Raw genomic sequence first — 19,832 nt, 5'->3', positions numbered from 1 at the left:
TGAAGTCAAAACCTCCCTAAACCAGTCCCGTTGGTTTGTGCTGCAAACCTTTTTGCTCTCACTACTATAGTTTTTAAGTTGTTAATGTTTCTATATTCATAATCACCCCCCCACCCTCTGCTACTGTCACCAACTGCTGCCACATTTGTATTTTCAGTTCCCCTTTTTTGGTGCAATTCCTTCCCCCCTATCCTGCACAGTGGAACTCTAGTCCTACTTAAACAGTGCTTTGGCAGCTGGATGGCACTCGGTGATTCTACTCCTCGGCTCTCAAAGCCTGACAATTTCGATGCTAATAGTTATTTGCGACTCGGCCATCCAGCTTGGTGTTGTTTTTGTATTTAGCATGTCTTGCAACTCCGACCCAACTTTAGTTTATTTTTGTTCAAAGTAGTTTTTGTTTTTTTCCATGGTGCACATTGTTTTGTCCTTTTTGCACCGTCACCTTTTGTTCCCTCCTAGGAGGAGTGCTTTTGTGAGTACATGACCGAAGTAAAAGAATAGTTTTACTCACCGTCCGACACATCCTGTCCCACCGTGCTGCCTAAACTATAAAAGTTGGACCAAAAATGTTTGTAGTAACACACTCGATAGGGACAAATTTAGGGAGATTTTAACATAGGTAAGGTGGGAGTGGTGTAGTTATATAAAATGTTAATAAATTAGAAACTATAATGGTTAAACCAAAAAATTTAGCAGCACAAACAAATGGGACACGTTTGTGGATATTTTTGACATAGTTGCGACGTTTGTGTGTGTGTGTTTGTGTGTGGGGGGGGGGGGGTCTAGTTATGCTTAATAACAATAATTACACATTAATAACATAAAACCATAAAACATTAATAACTAAAAAAACTATAATAGAACAAAACGTTTTGCAGCACAAGCGATTGGGAAAAGTCTGGGGTGACCTGACAAGGCGGGGCTTGGGGGATGGATGACATCCCTGGTTGGAAAATGTACATTAGATTTACTTACAACGTTTGGGGAAAAGTTGGGGGGGATTAGAAGGGTGGGGGGTGGCAACTTCACACAGCTGTCAAAATGAATCCAATTTTCTAAAGGCAGCTTTCATACTCACCTGGCATCTGGAGAAATGCTAATCAGCAGCGGAGGGGAAGACTTCAAGTACACATCTAAACAAGATTAAGAAGATTTAGAAGATTAACTGGTTCTGGGACGGAGCTCTCAACTCAGAACACTTGTATCTCAAATCAACGTCATCCACTGAAATTCATTTAAATTAATCTAACTTATGTTTGGCCCCATTAAAGAAGCACCCTTTTTACATATAACATGCCTTTTGAAAAAGAAATGCTAATTTCTGGATTAGAAATATTGTACTAAAAACAATACAATAAAAATTACAATTACTAACTAGTTTGATGAAGTAATGTAATAATATTATATACAATATAATTTCTAGGTTATCTCTGTCTGGCTGCTTTCCGTCAAACACACCATCAGCAGCCTCTCCATATTTTCATGGATAAATGTCAGCCATTTAGATATTATTTTAACATCCTTGGGTGGTGTTGGACTACTTCTGCTTCAGTATGATGCAGACTATCGGTCATACGCTCAAATTGCTTCACAAAGGTCAGTTTTTGGGTGATTAATTTCTTCAATTCAATGAACATCCTGGACTTATTCTTCTCAGCACTGTCCTTCACACTCATTTTCTTCTTCCCCATGCTTGGAAAAACAAAGTTATGTCCGTGTCTAGCTTTAAGCTAATGCTAGCGAGTGAGACCAGATCTTACAGGGTATGCTGCGACATTTGCTGAAGCATAAGAATTTGCCGAGAGACATCTTTAATCTCCAAACACTTTAACGCTGGGACACACTGAGTTTGAGGTACCGCTGTACTTGAAAACATGGAACAAATATTGTGTTATGATAGATTTAAAGCTCACAAATACGGAATAATAATAATTAATAGAAGGATTCCTTATTGACAGTCTGGCCGTCGACGTGTTCAAACTTTTTCCACATATTGAAAAATCAAACACTAAATGATGCCTTTGATGATTAGGGACCCTCAAACTGTCAGAAAACAAACCTACACAAATGCACATTTCCTGAAGAAAAAGTCCAATCCGCACGAGTGGTGTTTAGAAAAAAAAGTCTGCCCACATAAAAGATATTCACTGGCTGCCATGCATATTTTGTCCCAGCCAGAAAAGATGAGTGACACACAACACCTCGCTATTAATCCTGTTTGGCCTGCGCTCTGAAGTCTGCTTTGGATTTTGGCGGCATGTGCGACAGAGTTCAACACCCCTGTCCTGGTGGAAATGCTATTATTATTTCACATGTGTTCCCTAGCATTTGAAGGTGAACCTTCAAAACTCACAATTAGAAAAATGAAAAAAATGCGACGTTTGTGCTTCAAACGTATTTGAATGCACTTTTCTGGTTCATTGTTTTGTTCAGTATCCTAAATTAGGTGTATTTTGGTGTAATTTTGCATTCACATTTATACATTGTCCTCATTTTATTTTAGTTATATTTATTTATTTTAATAGTCATATTATTTTAGATGTATTATTTATATGATAAATTTTTTCTTGTTTTGCTAAAATGTTCTTGTGTGAAAAAATATATTATACAGTAAAGTTGGGAGCATGGAGGTTATTTTTTTTATTTTTATTTTTTACTATTTATACTACCATATTGTATATGCACCTTAGGAGGAGCTGCTCCAATTTCGTTGTTCTTTGAACCTGTTCATTGCAATAATGACAATAAAACTCTATTCTATTCTATTCTATTTGATGCCTTTGTAGTTTCTACTGTGTTTCTTATTCAAAAGTAATAATCTCACTTTCAAAGCATGGAAAAATGTCCCACTTTCACCATATTCTGTACCACTTGTGAGGTACAGAATCTTTCTCAGAGAGTATAAATTGGTGAACATTTTAACTATTCAAATCCAAACGTACAATTCTTCAAGACATGGCATTCTTCAGAGATAAATAAAATTAAAATAATGCAATAGAAGATAGATACTGTACTGTCATTTGTGGTAATTCTCAACAAATTAAACAATTATTTGTTCTTTGAACGCACCATCGTCTGTAAAGGATTTAAGAGAAACTACAGATCACGGACAGTCAATGAACGCATCGCCAGCACGATTTACCCAATGATCACAAATTGTCCAAATTCGAAGCAATTACATATAAATACACATCCAAAGTGATAGATATGGTGATACTAATACTAATAGTATGTCAAAAGAGAAAATAAACACATTAAAGGATTTAACCGCGTGTTAAAAAGTATTAATTTCAAAAGAGAGCTTTACCTGTCAGGTGTGCAGCAAAGCCACGCCCATAGAGGAAGTAGCAAGATGCGTTCAAAGTGTCCAGGAAGAAGTAGAACTGAAACCTTCTGACTCACCCAGAATTCATTATTATCATTATTCTTAATCAAATTAATAATAATAATAGTCACTACTTCCTTATCTCCTTTCTGAGATTTCCAAAAAGTTTCATCAAAATCTGTCCATACATATTTGAGCAATGTTACTAGCTGGCTCGCTAACAAGCCAACTAGCCAGATAGCTAACTAGCTAACTAACAACTGGCGGCTATTTTGGGGGGAAAACAGGTTTGGTGTTTCCGTATTCCCAATGATAGAGATTTATTATATTTAATTGTCAGAATAGGTTGGAAATTCAGTGTTGATAATATAGTTGATTCATGGTCAGAATTGGTTAAAAATTCAATGTTGATCATAACTTTGTTGAATCAAAGTTAAGTCATTGTTAGAATTGGTTGAAAATTCAACATCATGTCAGTGTTGATCACAGCGAGCACATTCAATGCTCCTTTCAGCAATGTCCATATTTACCATCAATTGATGAAGGTGGACCCCGACTTAAACTAGTTGAAAACTTATTGGGGTGTTAGCATTTAGTGCTCAATTGTAGGGAATATGTACTGAACTGTGCAATCTACTAATAAAAGTATCAATCAATCCCAATGTTGATTGGATGACTATTTGACATTTCTGTATTACTTCTGCTCACCTCTCCATGTCTCAATCTTGTGGCTCTCCAGCTCGTACATCTGCACCTTTTATCAGGAAAATATCATATTATTAAGAGGACAATATGATGGTGTTGCTTCTTATGTGACGTTAGCGACAGTCACTCTCACCAAAGGAGACTTGTAATAACAATGAAGGATGTTGATGAAATCTGTAATAGTCAGCATCCCTGGAAGTGGAGAGGGCACATTTCTTTCAATTACTTTTCAATCTAGTTGTTATACTTTATACTCACCCACAAACTTCTGCAACTTGCTGTCCCATAAAGGTGCAGCCCTCAAGCTGTTGGCCACCAGCGCATAGAAGGCTTTTTGCACCTTTTCCATGTGGAGAAATATATTAAGAGCAAGCTAGGGATGTGCAATATAGCCTGAAATGTATATCCCCATATATATATATTGCAGCTTCCTGCGATAAAGATATTCACATATATTATTCTGTATGTAATAATGATATGAGAATATTTCAGAATGGGTTACAAAGGATGACGTCTGTAACCACACATTGTAATTTCCAGTTGTATTGTTTTGTCAAAACTATTATTTATCTACTTGTTAATATCTGGTGACTTGCTGTTGTAATCTGTACTTCTTCAAATGTAATCAGCACTTCTTCTTCTCTTGTTTGCATGGAACAAATGTAGGTATCAATCCAATACTAAGTGATTACAGGGGCTTCATCATCTGAGGATTATTAAATTGCTTACTTTTTTAAAAATCACAATTAAAATCAAAACAAAAACAAAGATGGCGGTGTAAAAATATCATTTAAATATTTAAATTAGTTCCTCATAATTTCCTTTTTTTTTACATTTAATACAGTATTTTGAGCAAAATAATGTCAAAAATGCGAAAAGACTAAACACAAGCAAAGACTACCTTTGGCTCTCATTGAAATAATTACTTTTTTGCACTTAATAGAATACAATAGAATAGAAAGTACTTTATTGATCCCTGAGGGAAATTCAGCACCACAGTTTGCTCACAATAGACAATAATAATAATAATAAATAATTTATAACATATATTATATATATATATAATATATGAATATTATAAATATATTCTACATTTAAGTGCAGTCAAGAAGGAACATATGCATTAAACAGTCTGATGGCTGTCGGTATGAAGGACCTCCCGTGTCGTTCCGTGAAGAAGTTGTGTCTAAAATTTTCCAGCGAGGGCCCATCCATCCATTTTCTACCGCTTATTCGCTTTTGGGGTCGCGGGGGGCGACAATCGGGCGGAAGGCGGGGTACACCCTGGACAAGTCACCACCTCATCACAGGGCCAACACAGATAGACAGACAACATTCACACACTGGGGAACATTTAGTGTTGCCAATCAACCTATCCCCAGGTGCATGTCTTTGGAGGTGGGAGGGGCCTATCCCCAGGTGCATGTCTTTGGAGGTGGGAGGGGCCTATCCCCAGGTGCATGTCTTTGGAGGTGGGAGGGGCCTATCCCCAGGTGCATGTCTTTGGAGGTTGGAGGGGCCTATCCCCAGGTGCATGTCTTTGAAGGTGGGAGGGGCCTATCCCCAGGTGCATGTCTTTGGAGGTGGGAGGGGCCTACCCCCAGGTGCATGTCTTTGGAGGTGGGAGGGGCCTACCTCCAGGTGCATGTCTTTGGAGGTGGGAGGGGCCTATCCCCAAGTGCATGTCTTTGAAGGTGGGAGGGGCCTATCCCCAGGCGCATGTCTTTGGAGGTGGGAGGGGCCTACCTCCAGGTGCATGTCTTTGGAGGTGGGAGGGGCCTATCCCCAAGTGCATGTCTTTGAAGGTGGGAGGGGCCTATCCCCAGGCGCATGTCTTTGGAGGTGGGAGGAAGCCGGAGGGAACCCACGCAGTCACGGGGAGAACATGCAAACTCCACACAGAAATATCCCGAGCCTGGGATTGAACTCAGGACTGCAGGACCTTCGTATTGTGAGGCAGACGCACTAACCTCTCTGCCACCTTGAAGCCCCAGAGAGGGCCACATTTAGTAAAATTGAAGGATGCGTGGGCCACTTTCATATATTTTGTGCACTAAAAATGCTGAAGGAAAACCACTTCATGTCAATATATGCTAAGCTAGCTGGACAAAACATGCATGTTTGCTTTGTTTTGTAGGTGACAAAGAAATTATTGTGTAATATAATGACTGGGGCTGTCAAAATTAACAAGTTAACTTGTGCAATTAATCACAAAAATTGTTGCATTAGTGACATATACACCCAGATTAATCACACAATTGATTTTGTTTCTTTACATTCTAATCCAGTGTTTCCATTGTTGCACCCCCTAGACCAGTGGTTCTCAAATGGGGGTACTTGAAGGTATGCCAAGGGGTATGTGAGATTTGTTTTGAATATTCTACAAATAGCAACAATTCAAAAATCCTTTATAAATATATTTATTGAATAATACTTCAACAAAATATGAATGTAAGTTTATAAACTGTGAAAAGATATTTGAGTTTTGTCTCTCTTAGAATTAAAAATGTGAGCAAAGCGAGACCAGCTTGCTAGTAAATAAATACAATTTTTAAAATAGAGGCAGCTCACTGGTAAGTGCTGCGATTTGAGCTATTTTTAGAACAGGCCAGCGGGCGACTCATCTGGTCCTTACGAGCTACCTGGTGCCCGCGGGCACCGTGTTGGTGACCCCTGGCATAGTTGTTATCCTCTTCCGCTTTGTAGTGTGGTGAAGCATTTTAACTGCTTTAGTTGAAATGCTGACTTTGTGAATTGCACTGTGGAGGGACGTTACCCGCCGACAATGACGCATGTTGCTGATGGTTTTGAAAGATCTTTCCTTGCAAGCAGTTTGCTGAAGATTGTCAGCACTTACCTGGAGCTTGGTGTCAAAAATGACCAGTTTACAACTGTTTGGAATGGCGTGGTAGCAGCAGTGAGTCTTCATGAAATCCATATAGACGCTGACGTCGGCCTCTAGGGGTCACAGGTCACATGTTAGGATGATGACTGCTAAGTGTGGGTGAGCGACCAGTGCAGCCTTACCTTCTTTCTGCATCCCCCCTTTGGTTGGGAGTGAAACCTGCAGCACAACAGGTGAGACATGGAGTCCAAACAATCCCAATCCCATTTGATGGTTTTACCTCCATAATTCTGCTGCGTCCATGAAAAAGATGTTTTCAGAGCAAAGCAGACACTCGGTGCTCTGCTCAGCTGCCCGCTCTTTGGGCAAGAGGGAGGAACTATTTTGGGACGGGTGTTGTGGTGATGTGTCAGTTCCAGGACACAGTGGGTGGGAGTGTCCCGCTGCAGGCATCTGCAACACCACTTTGTTTTGCATGATGTAATCATCATTTCAGTCAGCACATGTTGATTTTTGCCATTAGGAAAATATCTCCAAAACATAAGGTGAATGTTCTATAACTGTAATGGAACGCAGAAGGTGTGAGTTATTACACGGCATAAATGTCAGCTCCCAGTAACTTGAAACAGTGAAGCACGCCGGGGGTTATTTTTGGTCTCTACTCTGTCCTACAGGGGTCCCCAAACTACGACCGGCGGGTCGACTACTTCGTCCAAAATCCGGCCTACAGGACGACCAAAGTAAAAAAAAAAAAAAAAAAAGATAAATATATATACGTGTGTGTGTGTGTATGTATGTATATATATATATACATATATAGATACACACACATATATATATGTATGTATTTATATATATATATACACACACATATATATATGTATGTATTTATATATATATATACACACACATATATATATGTATGTATTTATATATATATATACACAGTGCGATAGGATGGAGACTTGTCCAGGGTGTACTCCGCCTTCTGCCAGATTGTAGCTGAGATAGGCGACAGCACCCCCCGCCACCCCAGAATGGGAATAAGCGGTAAAAAATGGATGGATGGATATATACAGTATATATCCATCCATTTCCTACCGCTTATTCCCTTTTGGGGTCGCTGGCGCCTATCTCAGCTACAATCTGGCAGAAGGCAGAGTACACCCTGGACAAGTCGCCACCTCATCACAGGGCCAACACAGATAGACAACATTCACACACTAGGGACCATTTAGTGTTGCCAATCAACCTATCCCCAGGTGCATGTCTTTGGAGGTGGGAGGGGCCTATCCCCAGGTGCATGTCTTTGGAGGTGGGAGGAAGCCAGAGTACCCGGAGGGAACCCACGCATTCACGGTGAGAACATGCAACCTCCACACAGAAAGATCCCGAGCCTGGATTTGAACCCAGGACTGCAGGACCTTCGTATTGTGAGGCAGACGCACTAACCCCTCTGCCACCGTGAAGCCCCATCGTGTTAATGTTCAATCAAGATAAGAAAAATATATCAAAATCAATCTACAGTATGTAATTGATGTAGTTTGATAATTTTCCTCGACTGATGTTCTCACATCATGTGGTTTATTTTTATTTTTTTACATATGATGCATCATTTACAAAGATACAAATAATTGCTATCGAGACAACCAGTGGATACATTTGGAACAGCTGTTTCATTAAAACATTTCAGGAAATTTTTTATAAATAGCAAACTCATCCCACAGGCCAGATTAAATCAGTGTGTGGGCGTGATCCGGCCCTCGGGTCGTACGTTTGACACCCCTGGTTTAAAGTGACTGTTTGCAAACCTTACGCAGATGTCTTGACGGCGCTAACTTTCCAAAGGGTTCTACTCCACCCTTTGTTGTCAACTAATGATAGCGATTTGGCAAAGGTTAGCTAGCATTAAAATGTACATCCCACTGTAACAACATGACTGCAAACTGTTAGTTGCTTCTCTGGGACTGCTTTTGTGTATGAAGACGTGACCAAAATTATCACATTATTATTATCGTGGTATCTAATTTGCACAAAAAGTACTTACACACACTGAAATATTTTGACTGAGTTATCTTTTTCCTAAAAAAGAAAACCCACTATTTTACGTGTTTTGTGTTTCTTGTGCTTCACGGATGTTTTAGTCTTCGTGTTTTAAGTTTTAATGGCTAAGGTTTTATTTTTGTAATATTAGTTTGTACTGTAAGATTTATTCAAATGAATGTACGTACCAAATAAAATGTATGTATTGTTTTCTGGTGGGGAGAAGTGGCCTCCTATTCTATTCAGCGGTCCTTGAACGCACCGTAAAAAACACCTCTACAGTATAGAACCATCATTGTGTTTTAGGAGAGCAGTTTGTAGGCTGGATGTGCACAATTAAATAGCTTATTTTGGCAGACTGCAATGTCGTTGCATTGAGGTATGTGGTTTCTTAATGGGTGAAGACGTTGATGTCCCTAGATTATATGTTAGCATTAAAGCTAGTGAGCAGCCGCCAGTCTGAGTTTATCAAAGAGCAATTATCAATCGTGTTTTTTTTTAATCATTTTAATTTAAAATGGGAATAATAAACATCGGGAGTTTTACCGGGGTTGTCATTAATATTGTTTATGGTTACCTCCCTGGACGTGCATGTAACGGCAGTCTTAATCCTGGGACAACAAACTATTTTTATTCAACATAATTGGTAATTGCTGTGATGAGGTGGCGACTTGTCCAGGGTGTACGACGCCTTCCGCCCGATTGTAGCTGAGATAGGCACCAGCGCCCCCCGTGACCCCAAAGGGAATAAGCGGTAGTAAATGGATGGATGGATAATTGGTAATTGTGACAAAAACATTTTTTAACTACGAATGGTAACATAATTCAGCTGGTGGTGTTCCTAGGAATAAAAATGTAACTTACAGCAAATTGCAAACAGTCACTTTAAAATTTCTGTATGCAGCCATGGAGGTGAAAACTTTAAGGTAAAATTTTACCACTATGATGAAAAAATCATTAGCTTTAGTCGGTTTTGCATGCCTCTGTTCCATGTAGAAGAACAGTTGTGGCAGCCTTGTGCTGGTGTGACCTGTTTGTGACAAGAAACAAAATGTACTGCAGTGAAAACAAAGCATGAGACTGAACCAGGCGGTTATATTTGTTCTTCTCGCCAAGCACCGTCATTTAACCCAACTTACTTAAACCCTTTTAAGCGGCCATCGTTCACAGCACTCATCACAAAATCCTTACATATTCAAGCAAATATCAGACAAACTAGCTTAGTTGCAGCCCAACAAAATAAAAGCAGTGCAAATCCTCTTAAAATAATAATCTCTGCAATCAAAGAAAGTGACGGAAGGGTTTTTACACACTAGTGAAATATGAGATGTGCGCTTCCTGTGTGTTCTCGATAGGATTCATGTAAATAAAAATGTTTGGTCGTTATAAAAACTGTGCTGGTTTCCTTTCTATTTCTTTGATTTAGCAGCTGCTTCTGTTGCCTGCTAACCGGGCATGAGGAGCGCTTGGGTCTTGTCTACAGGTAACAACAATTGTGGAGGACAAAGTTCCAGCTGCACAGGTGGAAACATTGCTAGGTTGGAGTTAGCGCCTTCAAGGAAGATAGAGGTCAGCCATGATGCATGATGAGTGAACACGTTGGAGCCGTTCCTCAGCAAACACTCGGGTTGAGGAAGGGTGCTATGACAGCCACCACAAAAAGTGGAAGCTGTGGAATCCGACTCTCTTTCTGGACAAGTGGAGCCCACAGAGGTGAGCAGTGAGCTCCAGAGATACAAGATGGATGTCTTTGAGGTGGTCTGGACAGAATCTGGACTCACTCCAAGCACTTTGGTGTGACCGTTCAGACTCTCGTTGGTTGGAGTGCAACAGGGGAGGTGGTGGAGTGCGGCAGGAGCTTCTGTGCTGCCAAAGTGTGCCGGGGAGACGTTTGTGGGGCGTGGCAATAGAGTGTGGCCGCTTGGAAAGTGAGAGAGGTGGTGCAGCACGGTGCTGCTGCCAATGAGGCCAGCCACACTCGTCAGGTACAAAAATCCAAGCATACAGGAGACCTAAACAATTCAAAATAACAGTGTTATTACAGTGCTGCCGTGTGATTCCTAAGTTGCTCATAACGAACACCAATCATTCTGTGGAATGGAGCACTCTAACAAAGAATCGATCTCTGTAAAGAATGGAACGCATTGGAACACTATAAACACATTTCTGCCCGGGAATCCTTTAATCGCCTTTAAATGTGATGAGGCGTTTAATCAAGTGTACAGCGTAATGCCACCAGTATTTGGTGCAGAGGTATTCATTTTTTTCTAATCAAGTACAACTGTAAAATAAGCCAACTTGGGGCCAAAGTTGCAGGTGCCAACACTTTGACAAAGAAGGTACGGTCAGAAACAACACTGAAATTAAGAAAGAACTCGCAGCAAAGTACAAAGGGGATGTCCATGTGTCTCGCCTTCCTCTTCGTAAATCGCCTGTCTGTGCCAACACGTTGTTTTCTGCATGTAAAACCATAATTATTCTTTATTAAATGTGTTTTGTTTTAATATCTTTGGGTGTTTGGAATAGTGATGGGTATTTACATTTTTACCGAACCAAATTTTTGTAAATACTAAGCATTTTCATTAGTGCTGTCAAACAATGATATCTTCTAATCAGAATATTCACTGATGAATTGCAGTAAATTAGCTGCATACATAAGTTAAATTAACTTTAAAGTACCAGTATAATGGTAAAACAAGTTGACCTTATCTGGGTTTCCACAGCTAATTGAATGCAATTTTAATGAGACTTAAACATTTTTTAATGGCCATGTCCTTACGCATATGGTTGTCAGATATAGTCAAAAGCTTACAATTGTTAGCATTTGACAATAAAAATGTTGAATATTTGAAAAGTTAACATTAACTGTTATTTTGTGAATTAGAATGTGATCGCAAGACTGTTTCATCTGAGCATTTGTTTTTTTTAATTCATTTTTCTGTAGTAGCATCCAGTGTTCTGACTTTGTGAACACTGGACAATAGCCAATTAAAAAGTTCCGTCTGTCAATCATCCCATGTACCTTCAATCTAAATTATCAAAGAGAACTGCACTTAAGCCCTCTAAATAAACATTCAATTCTGAATTAATCGATCAATTTAATACACCTTAATTATTTTTTACTATTTAAAACCTGCTGTAAAAATGCATGTCCTTTGAACAAATGCATAATAATAGCAACAAACTGGAGTATACATTGTTTTTATTTATCAGGACACAATTTTGAAAAATAGTTAAAAGAGAAGTTAATATTTTTTTGATAAAAAAAACATAAGCGTCCTCTAGGGATGATATTTGTAGGAAACAGTTAATTCGCTGCCATGGAGGCGAGGATTAGTGACTTAGAAGTGGCTTTGCACTGTGACGGGGACGTTAGCCGCTAGTGAGAATTCTACATTGCGTTGAGGACGCATTCTTTTTTTGTCTCTGTCAAATTTTCAGACACAGCTAGAATGTGTCATCAATAGGAGTGTAACGGTACGTGTATTTGTATTGAACCGTTTCAGTACAAGGGTGTACCGAACGAGTTTGTAAGCTTAAGTCTTAACAAGCTGCTTTGCTTCTTCTGCCATCTGATTGGTTACATACAAAGCCAATCAGCAGTGCGTATTCAGAGTGCATGTTGTCAATGCTTCAGTCGAGCAGACATATGTGTTTAGCAGGTGAGCAGCGGACAGCGTACTCTCCCCAAATTATAAAAAATACCTCCTAGTCAACTACTACTAACATCAATATGAGCCTGTTGACCTTCTAGAAACTTAAACTGCAGCTCAGCTCGCTCGCTGTTCTGGCTTGAGGTGAAGGCTAATTAGCTTTTAGCTTAACTTTAGCTCAGTTTGCTGTGTGTGTGTGTTAGGGCCAGCAAAGCCCTGTCTGTCTCTTATTTCACTTGAACTCCATGGTGTTCAGGAATGAATAGTCTCTCCTATTCCTATTGTACTATTTTTTCAGCAATAGTTACATTAATCAATAGTAATGTAGCAGCCTAGTTATGAATGGTAGGGTCCCTGCTATCACATGTTGATAAAAATATAACATTTACATAATAAAAGTCAACTACAGGCTTCCCAAATGCTGTAATAAATTAAACATGATGAGTTGACCTGAAACAGTTTAATGTTGCACTTTTTATATGTAGGAGAAAGGTTTTGTCATTTTATTTAATCAAAGCAACAACTTGAGGCAGTTTAATGTGGATTAATGTGGGCAGAATTATTATAGTGTTCCCAATGTTAAAAAGATAAAGCCATTGTTTACAAATTTGGTAAATAAATAACCTAAAAATTTATATTTTGTTGTTTTCTTACTGTACCGAAAATTAACCGAACCGTGACCTCTGAACCGAGGTACGTACCGAACCAAACTTTTGTGTACCGATACACCCCTAGTCATCAACATGCATTATCACGATACTAGATTAGATTAGATAGTACTTTATTTATTCCGTGAGGAATGACGATAGTATAAAAAGCATTGATAAACGATACCCCTTGTACCCGCCAATCCCAATTACCACATGAGCTCCAGGCAGAAGTAGGCGTCACATGACTCCCTGGTCCTCAATCTGTCACTCACCTTGGTAAAGTGCTGGTAGATTGCTGTAAGTGTTTGGTTCCATGTTGATTGCTCAAGTAACACACATAGGTCAGTGTAGGTAAACCAGCCTCGCTTCATGCCCTGACGCTCTGCAATGCTGAGAAGAAAAACAAAACACTTTTTACACACTACACTTCTTTGCAAAGTGTGCATTTAGAAAACGTTAGGGAACCACACACCTGGTCTCTAGTTGGCTCAGGGCATCGAAGAAGTCTTTTGACTCTGTGAAGAGACTCCACTCCTGCAAGAGTTGACGCAATGATTGGAGCACAGAACAAGAAGGAGCACGTAACACGTACACAAACTTACAATGGCGTTCAGGAAATTCATCTCCAGCTTGTTGACCGTATTAACGTCCAGTTTCCCAGCTGTTCCCCACTCGTCATTGAAAACCTCTTCTTCCTCCCCTTCGTCATACAAATACTTGCTGGCAACCATCTAATCCAAAACAAGAGAAATGTGCATTTGTCAAAGCAACATCAAGAAACGTGGGCCAGCTCACACGGCCTGTGCTGGACACATGTAAGTGACATGTATAGGATGACATCTGAGTCCCAGACACATACCATGGAGATTAGGAAGAGGTCAGAAGAGGAAATCTTTTGCAGGTATTCAGGGTTTCTGTGACGGAGCCTTTCGATGTAAACCAGAGCCAGCATCATGGCACATGGTGAAATGCAAGCCTCCCTGCAGCAGATGAAAGACAACGTTGCTTTGCCTGTAAATCTGGTTGCTGCATCCACAGTACAGTTGTGCAGTATACATCTTTTTTGCACCAGAAACCGGTGTAATGCTGGCATTAATTTCACAGACCAGATTTCCACGTGTGGCTGATAAATACAGCAAAATTAAGTAAATGAAAAATATAATTTAAACAGTTGTATTTTGGCCATTTAATCCAATATCCAATATGAAAAATGTCCAGTATATTTGGCAAAAAAAGCTCTCCAAAGACTTTTGGTTCATTTAAAAATTTTTTCGCTACCTTGTTGTCTTTTTTTGGGCTAACTTATCAGATGCATTATACATCATCATCAAGGACAAGAGCGTAGATGTATGATCCAACTACAAACAACTGGCATTAGTTCCAATGGATTTGTATTCTAAAAGTTATGGTGTTTAATCTTTCTGTGTGGCCCGGTAGCAAATGCGTCACGGATTGGTACCCTGAACGATGGTTGACTGATATATACAATGTATTATCATTTACATACTGTTATTACAGGAGGCTGAAATATACATCACAACATAGTAGGGATATAACCATTAATCGATATATTGATTTATATTTCTAAGATTGAACAAAATCGTTTAGTTGGCTTTCCAAAAGATCAATTAGAGCTGATAACGTTAACCCATGTGATTAATTAAAACAAATAAATACAGCGTCATCATAAATGGATGAAGATTAATCACAGTGTTTGTTTTGACTGTCGAAAAGTGGCGTGCGATACACAGGCAGTGATCACGTCACAAACTGGCATGTGACAATAGAACGTGGCAATCTGCGCCCTTCAAAACAAACTCCAATGGAACTTAAAATAAAACAGATGTTAACCGTATTGCAGCGACAAACTTCCCTATTATTGGCGCACATAAAGTTTAAAACAGCATCTTAAAGCCAAAAATGAACTTGAGGATGGTGCTGCTAGCATGAATGCTACTTGGACAGTAAACAGAGGACAACAAATCCAGTTTAATAAATGGACAGCCACAGCATGTCGGACAATTAACATCTGTGAAGATCTAGTGCCGCAAGATGTCATTCACGTGGCCAACTACGATCGTACATCAAAGGCATCAGCGCTGTCATCTGAAAAACTAAATAATCTTGTTTGTTTAAACACCTGGTTAAACTAAGGAAGACTAAATGCAGATGTAAATGGTGAACTATGTGAAGTTGTTTATGGGTGTCTTTATTCATTTATCCATTAATATACTGTGGAGTACCTAGTCTTCTTTGCCAGCATAGTCACGGAAGAACATGCTAATTTACACTCTTGGTTCAGCTCCTATTTTTAATTTGATGTTTAATTTCTAATTGTATTTATTTTTTAATGACTTTCTTTTTTTGCTCTTTTAAATAAATTAAAGATTACTTTCTTGTTCAGAGCTCGAAGGACATACTTAAAGAACTTTTTTTTTTTTTTTTTAAATGATTGGGCGACCTTAATACATCTGAGGGAGCGCAGCAATTTTGGACTTTCTGCAAGAGTCCTTCTCTGGGCGAGCATGCTTTGCTAAATAGAGCTTGGACTGCTGCAGACGGGGCAACAGACAGTAACAAACCAAAACGAAAGGGCAGCAAACAGAGAGGAGCATGGTTAGCAAAATAAGGCTAATTTCCAGTAATACTACGGGCAAATGTTAAGTATCTGGAAAATAAGATGGATGAGCTTCAACTGCAGCAGCAAGTTGTGGGGGGAGGAAGGACTGTCCTTAAACAAGCATGATACATGGCCAGTAAGATGATTTCAAACTCCTCCAATAAAAATGTGCAATATGTGACTGTGAAGTGAAGGCAATTTTCTATATGTCCAGAGAACTGCAATGTAATATTATGAGTGTCGTGTACATCCTCCCCTCCGCTAAGGAGGAGGCTGCACTGAAAATAAAATACATGACATGATCAATGGGCATATATACTCTTACTTATTTTAACTAAGTATCATAGTTTGGATTTAGATAATTATCAGATATTCATGGATGCTTGCCTCATCTTTAGAGTTCTAATTATCTTGCTTACTCTCCCTTGATATATTTTATTGACAAAAAAAAACAGCAGTCAAGGACAGACCAGAGCAGTGACCAGAGGGGACTGCAAGGTAAAAAGGCGCAGGACTAAATTTGGCCAAATGGTGGTCTCTATCCGAGGCATACAGTCATGGAACAGGCTGCCAGCCCACATTGGAAACTGTGACAACTATTTAACATTTAAAACTGCACTGAAACACTTGATGTAAACTAATCAGACATGCACGCACAATTAATTATTCCTTTGTTTTATTTTGTTCTTTGTTTTATTTTTTTTGTCCATGGTCTGTGCTCATGGTATGCTTGTAATGTGTAATGTCTTCTAATTTATGAATTATTTTGTATCTTTACCTGTTGAATGTTTACTGTATTAACCTGCCTGAGAAGAAGAAATTAGTCATTGTGCCAACTCCGGCATATTTACATTGTTGCTCTACGTCGATGAAAATGCATTGTCTGAATACAAATAAATAAATAAATAATGGGCATGAAAATACACATCCAGATACTGCTGTAATTATCTTTAACCACTGTAATCTACAGTAATTCCCTTACAAGAAATAACAGGAAAATAGTAAACTTTACCTGCAGTATTTCTTTGACAGTCACACTGCTTGAATTTATGGCTATTATGTTACTCAGTCGATTTCAACTCAGTGAATCGTGTAGGATCGTACCATTTTAAAAAATGTGTATCGTCCCTGAATCGTATCGGCAACCGAGTTGTCACACCCCTACAATATGGATTTAAGGCGATGTAGCCCATCCCTGAACATAAGCTTGCAATGCCTACCTGGCCACATGCGCAGCATACTTCTTGTGTAGTTTCCGTATTGGGCTCGGGGCATTTTTCTGGAAGATTTCAACAGCTATATCTGAAGAAGACAGGGCACATCGCTCACATTGCTCAACACAGGCACGACCAAAAGGTTCATATTATGTAACAACACTTGCACTCACCCGTCACCGGGGAGGAGAGAACTTCAAGGGACACATCTTGATCCAGGCCATAATACAGTCGCTTTCTCAATCGCTCAGACAACTTCTGGTGTCCAGGAAGAAACTGTAAACACAACCCACCGATTACAAAGAGTACACTTTGAATGTTTGTTGCTCATAAGCACTACATTGTGGATTTTATAAAGTGAACTGGCCTAAAAACTTGTCCTGAGATTAAAGTGATCGCAGAAGATACTTACAAATTAAACAGATCAGATTATGCTAGCTCAGTGTTTTTCAACCTTTTCTGAGTCAACGCACATTTTTTTCCACAGAAAAAATTCTGAGGCACAACACCAGCAGAAAACATTAAAAAATGAAACTCAGTAGCCGATTTTGACAATAAAAAGTGGTTCTCGCAATTGTAGGATATGACTTTAAACCATCGCTATAATTCTTGTCTCAAAGTAGGTGTACTGTCACCACCTGTCACATCACAGCCTGACTTTTTTTCACTTTTTTGCTGTTTTCCTCTGTGTAGCGTTTTACTTCTTGTCTTGCGCTCCTATTTTGTTGGTATTTTCCTGTAGCAGTTTCATGTCTTCCTTGAATGCTATTCCCCGCACCTGCTTTTTTTTGCAACCAAGACTATTTAGGTTTTTTTTATCCTTCTTTGTGGTGACATTGTTGATTGTCATGTCATGTACGGATGCACTTTGTAGACGTCGTCTGCTCCACACGCTGAGAGTCTTTGCTGTCGTCCAACCTTCTGTTTTTGTTTACTTTGCAGCCAGTTGAGTTTTAGTTTTGTTTCAATGCCTTTTCTTAAGGGCACTCGCCTTTTGTTTATTTTTTGGTTTAAGTGTTACATACCTTTTTACCTACACAGTGCCTCCAGCATATTGTGATCATGACAAACCACGTTCGGACATCTACAAAGCAATTTACCTGCTGCCACCTACTGATATGGAAGAGTATTACACGGTTACTTTGCCGAGCTCTAGACAAAACAGACACTCATCAACGGCACATTTGCAGATTATAATTACTGGTTTGCAAAAAATATTTTAACCCAATTGGATGAAATTACATAATCTCCCTAGCTAACCTGCAGTGTGGTTAGAGATACCGCCCTGAGATCAGTAAGTCACGAGTTCAAACCCCGGCCGAGTCATACCAAAGACTATAAAAAAAGGGAGCCGTTACCTCCCTGCTTAGCACTCAGCGTCAAGGGTTGGAATTGGGGGTTAAATCACCAAAATGATTACAGAGCGTGACCACCGCTGCTGCTCACTGCTCCCCTCACCTCCCAGGGGGTGGAACAAGGGCATTGGTAAAATGCAGAGGGTAATTTCACCACACCTAATGTGTATGTGTGTGTGTGTGTGTGTGTGACTATCAGTGGTACTTTTAATGAATTAATTACCACAGTCAGTGACTGAGTAGACTAACTTTGTAAACATTTGTTTAAAGAACGTTTCATTTAATTTAAGTAGAAGCCTTGAACTCCAATTCTAGGTTTAATGTGTCAGACATTTAAATCACCTTGTACTGTGCAGTAAGCTTGTTGGTTAGTTAAGAAAGTGAGAAGGGAGGCGAAGGGAAGACACTGGCAGAGCTTTAGCATGCTAACAGACTAGCATGCTAACTTTAGCATGCTAACAGACTAGCATGCTAACTTTAGCATGGCGCCCTCAGTTAGCTTAGCTTCCGTAGTTGGCGGGCTAGCCCAACAACGTACCGTGAACTCGTGGAAGTCCGAAAACTGGATAGCTGTGTCGTTGAATAAAGAGTTGAAATCCATGTCCAAGTTAGTAAAGGTTCCACATGAGCCCGGCTGATGTTGTAAAGACGACAGTTTGGCCCCGACACCCTTCTTGCTCCACTTGCAACACACCCTCCGCCGCGTGTGACGTCACACACGTCCTGCTGTTCGCAGCAAGTGGCCGACAGGGGGCGCTCTACGTCACCTTATTTTATTCATGATTTGTTTTCTCCTTTAGAAATTGCGTCAAAGCATTGCTAAAAATAAACGTATGCGCTCGACATTATTTTGTTTTTTTCTTTAGCAACATTGGGAGAACTGCAGTAACTTAATTTTACTCTAATAAAAACATTGTTTCCGTTAAAATATCAAAGAAATATGTAAAAAGCCATGTTGTTTGTTCTTGCTTTAATTCATCCGTAGTACGTCGCCGTTAGTCTATTTAAATATTTTATTTTATATTTATTAATAAAATACAAATGTTTACTTTTAGAATTTGTGCCAAATAGTTAAATAAAAATAAATATATGAGCAGGACATTACTTGGAATTTTTCAGCAACATTGGGAGAACTGCAGTAATTTAATTTTACTCCAATAAAAAACATCTGGCTAGTAACATTTCCTATATGAGAGGAAAAAATATAGAAAGAGTCATTAATATTTTTAAAAAAGCAATGTGTGTTTTTTTTTCTTGCTTTAATTTATCCATTGTATGTCACCCTTATTTCGTTTATATTTTTGAAATTAATTTATATTTTTTTCCACTTTTAGAATTTGCATCAAGTCCTTATTAAAAATATTTGGAATTTGAGCAACATTGGGATAACTGCTTAATTGAAATTTACTCCAATTAAAA

The 19,832-nt window shown here is 39.2% G+C and overlaps 2 protein-coding genes across 7 annotated transcripts in view; both read right to left on the bottom strand.

Annotated features, from left to right (window-relative positions):
* LOC133544437 (5'-AMP-activated protein kinase subunit gamma-1-like) overlaps window positions 1-7,565 on the bottom strand; it is a 29,405-nt gene extending 21,840 nt beyond the window's left edge. The window contains exons 1-7 of one of the 6 annotated variants that reach the window (XM_061889745.1): window positions 7,159-7,551; window positions 7,061-7,097; window positions 6,891-6,991; window positions 4,292-4,373; window positions 4,167-4,225; window positions 4,037-4,082; window positions 1,082-1,136 (exon numbers count right to left, since the gene is read on the bottom strand). In XM_061889745.1, coding sequence (XP_061745729.1) covers window positions 1,082-1,136; window positions 4,037-4,082; window positions 4,167-4,225; window positions 4,292-4,373; window positions 6,891-6,991; window positions 7,061-7,097; window positions 7,159-7,164 — 386 coding nt within the window. In that variant the 5' untranslated portion in view covers window positions 7,165-7,551. Of the gene's footprint in view, window positions 1-1,081; window positions 1,137-4,036; window positions 4,083-4,166; window positions 4,249-4,291; window positions 4,465-6,890; window positions 6,992-7,060 lie in introns of all 6 variants that reach the window. The other 5 variants (XR_009804654.1, XR_009804653.1, XM_061889746.1 and 2 more) reach the window with 5 other exon arrangements.
* Window positions 7,566-8,429: 864 nt separating this feature from the next.
* Window positions 8,430-19,147, bottom strand: cnppd1 (cyclin Pas1/PHO80 domain containing 1). Its single transcript, XM_061889749.1, has 8 exons — window positions 18,952-19,147; window positions 17,232-17,334; window positions 17,065-17,146; window positions 14,084-14,204; window positions 13,827-13,955; window positions 13,697-13,758; window positions 13,497-13,614; window positions 8,430-10,933 (listed from the first exon to the last, which is right to left on the bottom strand). Exons 1-8 carry the CDS (start codon window positions 19,012-19,014, stop codon window positions 10,367-10,369), a joined length of 1,245 nt encoding a protein of 414 aa, XP_061745733.1. The 5' UTR covers window positions 19,015-19,147; the 3' UTR covers window positions 8,430-10,366.
* Between the last annotated feature and the right edge of the window lie 685 nt (window positions 19,148-19,832).

Source organism: Nerophis ophidion, linkage group LG27, assembly GCF_033978795.1.
Source record: "Nerophis ophidion isolate RoL-2023_Sa linkage group LG27, RoL_Noph_v1.0, whole genome shotgun sequence".
Lineage (NCBI taxonomy): Eukaryota > Metazoa > Chordata > Actinopteri > Syngnathiformes > Syngnathidae > Nerophis > Nerophis ophidion.
Note: the sequence above shows the minus strand (reverse complement) of the source record. Positions and strands in the feature narration are given on the sequence as shown.

Coding starts and splice junctions, on each gene's coding strand:
- cnppd1 (XM_061889749.1), bottom strand. CDS start 19,014: ATGGATTTCAACTCTTTATTCAACGACACAGCTATCCAGTTTTCGGAC. Junction 14,205..17,064: donor TATGCTGCGCATGTGGCCAG/GTAGGCATTGCA, acceptor CATCTGCTGCAG/GGAGGCTTGCATTTCACCAT. Junction 13,956..14,083: donor ACCTCTTCCTAATCTCCATG/GTATGTGTCTGG, acceptor GTTTTGGATTAG/ATGGTTGCCAGCAAGTATTT.